General features: G+C 44.1%; 1 protein-coding gene across 1 annotated transcript; it reads right to left on the bottom strand.

The window, feature by feature from the left end:
- Window positions 1-3,138, bottom strand: ppp1r15a (protein phosphatase 1, regulatory subunit 15A). Its single transcript, XM_060923808.1, has 3 exons — window positions 2,949-3,138; window positions 972-2,576; window positions 1-476 (listed from the first exon to the last, which is right to left on the bottom strand). The coding sequence occupies exons 2-3, from the start codon at window positions 2,571-2,573 to the stop codon at window positions 147-149; spliced, it is 1,932 nt and encodes a 643-aa protein (XP_060779791.1). The 5' UTR covers window positions 2,574-2,576; window positions 2,949-3,138; the 3' UTR covers window positions 1-146.
- Window positions 3,139-12,064: the final 8,926 nt, after the last annotated feature.

The following is a 12,064-nucleotide window of genomic DNA, read 5'->3' on the forward strand; positions in this document are numbered from 1 at the left end:
TATAAAAAAAAGGTCATGTAATGTTTATTGACATCCCAGTTCACCCCAACAGCCACATAGTGGACATTCAGGAGTGCATTATATACAAAATATATAAAGAATACAATTCTGTGGTGCAGTGCAACATTAAAAACTTAAACACACTCTTAGAACCAAGAAAAAGTAATTATCACAGTGCAGTAACTGGAGTGCGTTGAGGTAAATGTAAAAAGCACAATATAAAACAAAACCATAAAAAACAAATGGCTGCCATAACTAGTTTTGCCATCGGAATACTTCAATAATCTATCTAAAACTTTAGCTCTGTGCTGAGCTGTAAGACATGGGCTGATGGTCTGTCCAGTTTTTTCTACTCTCCTTTTGAAACGCTCTCGATCTCTCGCCAGCTCCATCCAGCATGACCCGTCTCGCGCTGCCTGGCTTGCGGTGTCCCACGCCTCGAGGTCGTGTATGGTTACCTCATCACTGAAACACACCTGTAAAATGACAGCGTGAGGGAAAAAAATAAATAAATAAGATTAACCTGTCAACAAGGCGAACCAAGAGTATACAAATGAAGTAGGGTTGGATATAAACATTGGGAGCATATACCCTATGCAACATGCTTTTGAGTGCACATATGAAATTACATGCGCATCGGTCAGACAAACAGCTATATTTCTGCCTCATCATTGGAGGAGTCAGAACTGAAATCATGACTTGTGTCATAAGCAGCCGTATTGGCTTTATATGTCCTTTGCGGGGACTTGCACACTGTTGCATCACTCTTCAGCACACAGCGCTCGGTTTAAGAAATATTCCCTGTACCGAACACTGAATACTGCATATATTCAACCGTCTTAACTGAGATTAATATCAAAGCTGATAAGCACTAGTCCTATTAAAAACCTCAATTATTTTATCCAAGTATTCACTTTTTTTGCCACAAAAAAAAAAACCACATGTACCAGTAATTGCTGTAATATACCCACCTTCCTTGCTCTTTCCTTTGTGCTCTGTTCAGGTTTGTGTTCCTCAGTGTCACTGGCTGTGGGGCTTGAATGCATGTGGCTTTGGGGACTCCCTGATGCCTTTATTTTGACTCCAGTAGGGTAGGAGAAGTGGAGTGGATTATAGGGATCACTGTTAAAGGACTCCCATAACTCTCTATTCTCTGAGGACATCTCTAGATCTCCCTCATCTGACCAATCAGAGTCATCTTCACTCCATTCCGTTTCATCTTTCTCTCGTGGACAAGGACAGGCAAGTTCATCCTCATGACTATTACTTGAAGTATTTACTTTGTCTTCAGCAGGACAGGAATAGTAGAGTGGATTGTAGGGATCGTGGTTATTCAAGAAAGACTCCCATAGCTCTCTATTCTCTGAAGACATCTCCAAATCTCCATCTGACCAATCCGAGTCCTCTTTTTCACTACAGTCTCTTTCATCTTTCGCTTGAGGACAAGGAAGAACAGGTTCCTCCTCTTCATAATAATCATAATCATTGTCTGAAACCGTTACTGTGTCTTCTGTAGGGCAGAAGCAGTGGAGTGGATTATAGGGACCCCTGTTAAAGGACTCCCATAACTCTCTATTCTCTGAGGACATCTCTAGCTCTTCCTCATCTGACCAATCAGAGTCATCATCTTCACTCCATTCGGTTTTGTCTTTCTCTTGAGGACAGGGAAGAACAGGTTCCTCCGCCTCTTCATCACCACAACGAACATTGTCTGAAGCACTTACTTTGTCTTCAGTAGAGCAGAAGCAGTAGAGTGGATTATGGGGATCACGGTCAAAGGACTCCCATAACTCTCTGTTCTCTGAGGACATCTCCAAATGTCCCTTGTCTGACCAATCAGTCTCCTCTTTTTCACTACATTCTCTTTCATCTTTCTCTCGAGGACAAGGAAAAACAGGTTCTTCCTCTTCATAATCACCATCACAACGATCACTGCCCAAAGCATTTACTTGGTCTTCAGTAGGGTAGAAGCAGTAGAGTGGCTTATAGGGATCACCGTTAAAGGACTCCCATAACTGTTTGCTCTCTGCAGACGTCAAACCTTCCTCACCTGACCAATCTGAGTGGTCATCTTCACGCCATTCTGTTTGATCACCACCACCACCATAACTTTCATCCTCTTCAGACCGACATTCAAGCCAGTCTGAGAGCAGAAGTTGATCAGCCTGGATCATCACCTTCATTTGTGGATTAACAGTCTGATGAAAAACCGTGGCCATTTTGATTTCACCGTTGCAGGCCTCTTGTTCAGGCCCGTCTCGGACCTCGAGAGTCCGATCAGTCATGATCACGGTTTCTCTAGTACACAAGAGCAGCTTTCTGCTCAATAGCTCTAAAACACTCATACAGTGATGGATGGCTTTCCTGAGGCCTTTACACAGATGAACGCAAACGTTCAACACAGAATGGATGGACTTTCCACTGCAGGAGCCGAGGGACAGACGCTCACTTGTCTTCATCATGCCAGGACAAAGATCAAGCTTCTCTGAGAAGGTATGGTTCATGACTGACTGTGGTGGCCACCAAATGGATAGACGATGCAGACCAGTAGAAGATACGTTCCTTACAGTCATACTCTGTATGGAAACAGTGTGGAAATACTATCAAAACAGTGTTCTTGTAAAAGAATAGAAAGATACATGTCTTTTTCAAGAAAAAAGGTGTACTTTGTCATGAAATGAAGATATTAGTAGGAGGAGTAGACTTCAAAAAGAAGTCTCGAGAACCTAAAACCTCGAATGCATGACGTCATAATAGTTCTATTGCGTACATTCTAATTCGAAAGGACACGCTGTCCACGTGACATCACACGTGCGCTGCGTGGTAATCTAGGCAACAGCGCAAACATGAGGAAAAGTTCTCTAATACGTCTGAAATATACTATAAACAAAATACGTATTTCCTGTTTACTGAATCAGACCAAAGTTAGAACTAGAACAGACTCTTACCTGTGATCAAAACCAGTTCAACCAGTTGCCTGACGAGCGCTCCAGTGAAGCTTTCGGGCTAAAATACTGAAAATGTTGAAATTATCGACAGCAGCCATTATTTTCTGTAAAAGAAGAAGCGCCATAATGAAGAAATGAGTTGCCTTGTATCCGCTCATGACCATATCTGCCTGTGTTTTGGTTTAATTTGCTTCTCCGTGGTGGGTTGTCATGAGGACGCCAGCCTTTTATAGAGAGAGGAGTGACGTCAGAATGAGGCGGGGCGAGCGGCGGATTTTCCCCAAATATGGGAACCCGAAAGGCACGTGACGTTAACATTTCGTGACGTTTCGAGAAATTCCCACTGAGAGACAGAGAGAGAGAGAGAGCGCGCGCGCGCTGTAGGATTGAGGTCCGGTTTCGTCATACCCGAATATGGAAATCAAAATTCAAAACAGAACCCAGCCTGGGAGAAAAGAAAACAAACCCTTACCTTACACACAATACACCACCTAAAAAGTCACCAAAATAATGAATAAAAACAAATGTAAGTAAAATGTTGAGTCTGTATTAAAGATATGCGATATTACTTGTTTATTTTCATTTCTCTGTGTACCTGACTGTAAAATTAAACTAACATTCCTGTCCATACAATTGTTTGTGGGGGTGGCACGGTGGTGTAGTGGTTAGCGCTGTCGCCTCACAGCAAGAAGGTCCTGGGTTCGAGCCCAGCAGCCGACAAGGGCCTTTCTGTGTGGAGTTTGCATGTTCTCCCCGTGTCCGCGTGGGTTTCCTCCGGGTGCTCCGGTTTCCCCCACAGTCCAAAGACATGCAGGTTAGGTTAACTGGTGACTCTAAATTGACCGTAGGTGTGAATGTGAGTGTGAATGGTTGTCTGTGTCTATGTGTCAGCCCTGTGATGACCTGGCGACTTGTCCAGGGTGTACCCCGCCTTTCACCCGTAGTCAGCTGGGATAGGCTCCAGCTTGCCTGCGACCCTGTAGAACAGGATAATGAGATGAATGAGACAGGTGTTTGTATCAGTCCATTTATCTCATCTCATCTCATTATCTCTAGCCGCTTTATCCTTCTACAGGGTCGCAGGCAAGCTGGAGCCTATCCCAGCTGACTACGGGCGAAAGGCGGGGTACACCCTGGACAAGTCGCCAGGTCATCACAGGGCTGACACATAGACACAGACAACCATTCACACTCACATTCACACCTACGGTCAATTTAGAGTCACCAGTTAACCTAACCTGCATGTCTTTGGACTGTGGGGGAAACCGGAGCACCCGGAGGAAACCCACGCGGAGAACATGCAAACTCCACACAGAAAGGCCCTCGCCGGCCCCGGGGCTCAAACCCAGGACCTTCTTGCTGTGAGGCGACAGCGCTAACCACTACACCACTGTGCCGCCCTCAGTCCATTTATTTCGTGATTAATTCAACACCGTAGAACTGAGACTGAACTACATAATACCCCAACACAGAAACCAAAACAGAAAATAAAACCCAGCAGGGCAAAAAAAAAAGAAAAGAAAACAAGCCTTTGGCCACACATCACCCATAAGAGTACTGAAAATAATGAACAATGCACTGCAAAAAATGATCTCTTGTGAAGAGAAAATATCTTTAATATGGATGAATTTATGTATCTAATATGTCTCATAAGATTATTAGAACTCAAGTAAAAGTTTATTTAACTTACTTTTAGACACTTTTACTAATTTCAAGCTCATCATTTTCTTATTCTACTGGCAGATAATTTTGCTTCTTTCTCAAATGCTTAAAAATTAGCAAAATTATCCAGCACAGTGGTGTAGTGGTTAGCGCTGTCGCCTCACAGCAAGAAGGTCCGGATTCGAGCCCAGCGGCCGGCGAGGGCCTTTTTGTATGGAGTTTGCATGTTCTCCCCGTGTCCACGTGGGTTTCCTCCGGGTGCTCCGGTTTCCCCCACAGTCCAAAGACATGCAGGTTAGGTTAACTGGTGACTCTAAATTGACCGTAGGTGTGAGTGTGAGTGTGAATGGTTGTCTGTGTCTATGTGTCAGCCCTGTGATGACCTGGCGACTTGTCCAGGGTGTACCCCGCCTTTCGCCCGTAGTCAGCTGGGATAGGCTCCAGCTTGCCTGCGACCTTGTAGGACAGGATAAAGCGGCTACAGATAATGGATGGATGGATCTGCCAATAGAATAAGAAAATTTAAAGCTTGAAATGAGTAAAAGCGTCTAAAAGTAAACTAAATAATCTTATACTTGAGTTCTAATAATCTTCTAATAAAAAATATTTGATAAATTCACCCATATTAAAGATATTTTCTCTTACCAAGGTATCTTTTTTTGCAGTGTGAGTATCCACATTCATTGGATATGAGCAATCGCACACTCTGATTGGCTACTCTACTACTAGGCTATCAGGTCAGATACCGTGAGTAGAGAAAAACAAAATGGCGGAGCGTATTGGTGAACCAATCGAGGATTATACTCAATCTCATCGTCCATGGCTTATAGCCGACTCGGTGCTATGCGCCTCATCAGCTATCAGCTCATGTACGACTCGGTTTTGTGAAATAATGGTTAAATAGTTCCCTCAGGGAGACAAACTGAAGATCCTGGCATCAGTGCAGGGTTTGGAAACTGAGGAAGTTGGTTCAGTAATCTAGCTGCACATAAATACCTTTTGTTCAATACAGAAAAATATAAATACCTTTCGTTCAATCCTTCCTTGTTTGCCATAGTGATGGATAGCTTGACGGACGAAGTGAGGCGAGAGTCACCATGGAACATGATGTTTGCGGATGATATTGTGATTATGTAATGAAAGGAGAAAGGAGGTTGAGCTGGGTTTGGAGAGATGGAGGTATGCATTGGAACGAAGAGGAATGAAGGTGAGCAGGAACAAAACAGAATGCATGTGCATCAATGAGAATGGGGATGAGAGTATAGTGACGATGCAAGGAGTAGACGTAAAGAAAGTTCTGTGCAGGAAAATGGGGGCTGCGATAGTGAGGTGAGAAAGAGAGTGCAGGCAGGGTGGAGCGGTTGGAGAAGGATTTTGGGAGTCATTTGTGATAGGAAAGTCCCAGCAAAAGTGAAAGGTAAGATGTATAAGACAGTAGTGAGACCAGCTGTGATGTATGGGTTGGAGACCGTAACCTTAACGAAGAGACAGGAGGCAAAGTTGGAGGTGGCGGAGTTGAGGATGTTAAGGTTTGCGATGGGAGTGACGAGGTTGGACAGGATAAGGAACGAGCACATCAGAGGGACAGCGCATGTGGAGAGCTTGGGAATTAAGCTAAGAGAGATGAGACTGAGATGGTACGGGCACATCCTGAGAAGAGATGCAGAGCATGTTGGAAGGAGAATGTTGAGGATGGAACTGCCAGGCACACGAAAACGAGGAAGGCCAAAGAGGAGATACATGGATGTGGTGAGAGAGGACATGAAAGTGGCAGGTGTGGTAGAGAAGGATGCAGAAGACAGGGAGCAACGGAGACGAAAGATCTGCTGTGGCGACCCCTAATCGGGAGCAGCCAGAAGAAGAAGAAGAAGTTCAATACAGAAATAAAGAAAAGATTCCTTTAGGGTGACACAGTGTCACAGTGGTTAGAATTGCTGTCTCACAGCTCCAAGGTTCCTGCTTTGATCCTGAGCTTGGATTACTGTCTGTATGGTGAAAACTCTACTCAAAAACAAAACCCCCCCAAAAATACAAAAATAGCCTCAATGAGGCTGTAGCTCATACTGGCCACTGATGATGTGTATGAGTTTGAAATTTCAGATGCCCATAAAATCATAAAATTGACAGGTGGTGCCACCATCTTCACAACTTTTATGCATACCCACCTGGGGAAATCTGATCAGTCCTGTAGGAGGAGTAGCAATGTTTGTAAATCATGGATGGACGACGACGACAGACAGATGACACGTGATCACATAAGCTTATCTGGCCTGGCCTATGGCCGGATGGGCTAAAAAAAAAAAATATATATATATATATATATATATATATGGAATGAAAGTTTTTGTTGGTAAGAACGTATCTTTCTTATTTTTCAAGAATTATAGCATTTTCAAAAACTGCTACTGTAATTTTGCCGGTTTGTTTATATTCTTCATCTTTAAGCATTAAAATTTGTTGAATTTTTTTAGACTGGTTCAAAAGCTCAAAGAAGTTAGAAAATTACAAAAGTGAAATGTCCAAGGAAGAATTAAATTAACAGTGGAAATGATTTTGTCGGCCGTTTTGTATAAAGTTTTTATTTATCGAATTTTCAAAAAATAAAAATGCTGTGTTTCTCAAAATCCAGTGAATGTGGATAGAATAAAACAGTTATTCCACTCAGTCTCGTTGTACATGGCTAATAGCCAACTCGGGGCTACACGCCTCGTCGGCTATCAGCTCGTGTACGGCTCGATTTTGTGGAATAACTGTTAATTATAGTTGATTGCAAAATGTTTCATTCTCTTTATTGTTGATTGCAAAACCTTTCATTTTGTGTGCCATTTCATTCCATGGAAAGTTTTTCCAAATAAAAGTCTTCAAGTTGGAAGAACTACGATGTCTGAGACAGACCATAACTGGAACTTTCTACAAAAAAACCAACACTAAAGTCAATTTGTGCAGCCATCGATATGTTTTTAAGAAGTCCACCTAAGCAGAAATGATTTTGTAGGATGTTTTGTATAAAGTTTTTATTTATTGAATTTGCTAAAAATAAAAATGCTCTGTTTCTCAAAATCCAGTGAATGTGAATAGAATAAAACAGTTCTTCCACTTAATCTTGTCGTACATGGCTTATAGCTAACTCGGTGCTGTTTGTTTTTTGTTTTTTTTTTGTTAATGATGTTATGGGAAAACGGCTGGACCAATCTTCATGAAACTTTCAGGAGAGATGGGCATTGGTCTCAGTAGAACCTCCAACATTCTGGGGGTCATCCAGTCAAGGTCAAGGTTTTTGTCGCTACTGCCTCATATCGAGATGGTAGCCACTATGTCATCGTGCTGTAAGGACGTAAGAGTGTAACAATCGTGCAGTATGGTGTGAGAGCAGTACGGTGTGTTCTGATTGGCTGAGAGCAGTACAGTGTGTTCTGATTGGCTGAGAGCAGTACGGTGTGTTCTGATTGGCTGACAGCAGTACAGTGTGTTCTGATTGGCTGAGAGCAGTACGGTGTGTTCTGATGGGCTGAGAGCAGTACAGTGTGTTCTGATGGGCTGAGAGCAGTACGGTGCGTTCTGACTGGCTGAGAGCAGTACGTTCTGATGGGCTGAGAGAGCAGTACGGTGCGTTCTGATGGGCTGAGAGAGCAGTACGGTGTGTTCTGATGGGCTGAGAGCAGTACGGTGTGTTCTGATGGGCTGAGAGCAGTACAGTGTGTTCTGATTGGCTGAGAGCAGTACGGTGTGTTCTGATGGGCTGAGAGCAGTACGGTGTGTTCTGATTGGCTGAGAGAGCAGTACAGTGTGTTCTGATGGGCGGAGAGCAGTACGGTGCGTTCTGATGGGCTGAGAGCAGTACGGTGTGTTCTGATGGGCTGAGAGCAGTACGGTGCGTTCTGATTGGCTGAGAGCAGTACAGTGTGTTCTGATGGGCTGAGAGCAGTACGGTGTGTTCTGATGGGCTGAGAGCAGTACGGTGCGTTCTGATTGGCTGAGAGAGCAGTACGGTGTGTTCTGACTGGCTGAGAGCAGTACGGTGCGTTCTGATGGGCTGAGAGAGCAGTACGGTGCGTTCTGATGGGCTGAGAGAGCAGTACGGTGTGTTCTGATGGGCTGAGAGCAGTACGGTGTGTTCTGATGGGCTGAGAGCAGTACGGTGTGTTCTGATTGGCTGAGAGAGCAGTACGGTGTGTTCTGACTGGCTGAGAGCAGTACGGTGCGTTCTGATGGGCTGAGAGAGCAGTACGGTGCGTTCTGATGGGCTGAGAGAGCAGTACGGTGTGTTCTGACGGGCTGAGAGCAGTACGGTGTGTTCTGATGGGCTGAGAGCAGTACGGTGCGTTCTGATGGGCTGAGAGAGCAGTACAGTGTGTTCTGATGGGCTGAGAGCAGTACGGTGTGTTCTGATGGGCTGAGAGCAGTACGGTGTGTTCTGACTGGCTGAGAGCAGTACGGTGCGTTCTGATGGGCTGAGAGAGCAGTACGGTGCGTTCTGACTGGCTGAGAGCAGTACGGTGCGTTCTGATGGGCTGAGAGAGCAGTACGGTGCGTTCTGATGGGCTGAGAGCAGTACGGTGTGTTCTGATGGGCTGAGAGCAGTACGGTGTGTTCTGATGGGCTGAGAGCAGTACGGTGCGTTCTGATGGGCTGAGAGAGCAGTACGGTGTGTTCTGATGGGCTGAGAGCAGTACGGTGTGTTCTGATGGGCTGAGAGCAGTACGGTGTGTTCTGATGGGCTGAGAGCAGTACGGTGTGTTCTGATGGGCTGAGAGCAGTACAGTGTGTTCTGATTGGCTGAGAGAGCAGTACGGTGTGTTCTGATGGGCTGAGAGAGCAGTACGGTGTGTTCTGATGGGCTGAGAGCAGTACGGTGTGTTCTGATGGGCTGAGAGCAGTACAGTGTGTTCTGATGGGCTGAGAGCAGTACGGTGTGTTCTGATGGGCTGAGAGCAGTACGGTGCGTTCTGATTGGCTGAGAGCAGTACGGTGTGTTCTGATGGGCTGAGAGCAGTACGGTGTGTTCTGATGGGCTGAGAGCAGTACGGTGTGTTCTGATGGGCTGAGAGCAGTACGGTGCGTTCTGATTGGCTGAGAGAGCAGTACGGTGTTCTGATGGGCTGAGAGCAGTACGGTGCGTTCTGATTGGCTGAGAGAGCAGTACGGTGTGTTCTGACTGGCTGAGAGCAGTACGGTGCGTTCTGATGGGCTGAGAGAGCAGTACGGTGCGTTCTGATGGGCTGAGAGAGCAGTACGGTGTGTTCTGATGGGCTGAGAGCAGCAGAGAATCAGAACCATGTTTATTGTCCAAGTACAGTGGTGCTTGAAAGTTTGTGAACCCTTTAGAATTTTCTATATTTCTGCATAAATATGACTGAAAACATCATCAGATTTCCACACAAGTCCTAAAAGTAGATAAAGAGAACCCACTTAAACAAATGAGAAATATTATACTTGGTCATTTACTTATTGAGGAAAATGATCCAATATGACATATCTGTGAGTGGCAAAAGTATGTGAACCCCTAGGATTAGCAGTTAATTTGAAGGTGAAATTAGAGTCAGGTGTTTTCAATCAGTGGGATGACAATCAGGTGTGAGTGGGCACCCTGTTTTATTTAAAGAACAGGGATCTATCAACATCTGATCTTCACAACACATGTTTGTGGAAGTGTATCATGCCACGAACAAAGGAGATTTCTGAGGACCTCAGAAAAAGCGTTGTTGATGCTCATCAGGCTGGAAAAGGTTACAAAACCATCTCTAAAGAGTTTGGACTCCACCAATCCACAGTCAGACACATTGTGAACAAATGGAGGAAATTCAAGACCATTGTTACCCTCCCCAGGAGTGGTAGACCAACAAAGATCACTCCAAGAGCAAGGCGTGTAATAGTCGGCGAGGTCACAAAGGACCCCAGGGTAACTTCTAAGCAACTGAAGGCCTCTCTCACATTGGCTAATGTTAATGTTCATGAGAGCCACCATCAGGAGAACACTGAACAACAATGGTGTGCATGGCAGGGTTGCAAGGAGAAAGCCACTGCTCTCCAAAAAGAACATTGCTGCTCGTCTGTAGTTTGCTAAAGATCATGTGGACAAGCCAGAAGGCTATTGAAAATGTTTTGTGGACAGATGAGACCAAAATAGAACTTATTGGTTTAAATGAGAAGCGTTATGTATGGAGAAAGGAAAAACACTGCATTCCAGCATAAAAACCTTATCCCATCTGTGAAACATGGTGGTGGTAGTATCATGGTTTGGGCCTGTTTTGCTGCATCTGGGCCAGGACAGCTTGCCAACATTGCTGGAGCAATGAATTCTGAATTATAGCAGCGAATTCTAAAGGAAAATGTCAGGACATCTGTCCATCTCTAGAGAAGGTGGGTCATGCAGCAAGACAACGACCCTAAGCACACAAGTCGTTCTACCAAAGAATGGTTAAAGAAGAATAAAGTGAATGTTTTGGAATGGCCAAGTCAAAGTCCTGACCTTAATCCAATCCAAATGTTGTGGAAGGACCTGAAGCGAGCAGTTCATGTGAGGAAACCCACCAACATCCCAGAGTTGAAGCTGTTCTGTACGGAGGAATGGGCTAAAATTCCTCCAAGCCGGTGTGCAGGACTGATCAACAGTTACTGCAAACGTTTAGTTGCAGTTATTGCTGCACAAGGGGGTCACACCACATACTGAAAGCAAAGGTTCACATACTTTTGCCACTCACAGATATGTAATATTGGATCATTTTCCTCAATAAATAAATTACCAAGTATAATATTTTTGCCTCATTTGTTTAACTGGGTTCTCTTTATCTACTTTTAGGACTTGTGTGAAAATCTGATGATGTTTTCGGTCATATTTATGCAGAAATATAGAACATTCTAAAGGGTTCACAAACTTTCAAGCACCACCGTATGTTCACACACAAGGTCAAAGTCACCAAAAATCTCAAAATACTTTTTTTTGTGATATCTTCCTTCATCATAAGTGCTACCGGGCGAGGTTTGTTTTGCCTGGCAACACTTGTTTTTGGTTTGTTTTCTTCAGTTTTCATAGTGCTTGGTGTACGGTTTTTGATGTCTGGTGTTTGATGCTATACTCGTGTTCAAGAGGAATAAAATGCATATGCACCTGTTAGCCACTCTCCGCTGTTGTTCTTAATGCCAAAGGCTGCTACAGCATTAGTAAATAATCCCATGTTATTTTTTTAAAATGAAAATTAAAAATAAGCACTGGATAAAAACCCATCTACCTTATGTAAATAAAGATACAAATTTTGTTGTCCGGCAGAGGTGGATAAAGTACCCAACTTCATTACTTAAGTCAAAGTACAGATCCCACTGGTCAAATGTTACTCCGATACAAGTGAGTTTGACAGTCAAATTTTTACTTAAGTTAAAGTACTGAAGTACTTGCTTTTAAAAATACTTAAGTATTAAAAGTACATTTTCTGTCAACGCATCGTTGTATTATTGCC

This window comes from Neoarius graeffei, chromosome 1, assembly GCF_027579695.1.
Source record: "Neoarius graeffei isolate fNeoGra1 chromosome 1, fNeoGra1.pri, whole genome shotgun sequence".
In the NCBI taxonomy this organism is placed as follows: domain Eukaryota; kingdom Metazoa; phylum Chordata; class Actinopteri; order Siluriformes; family Ariidae; genus Neoarius; species Neoarius graeffei.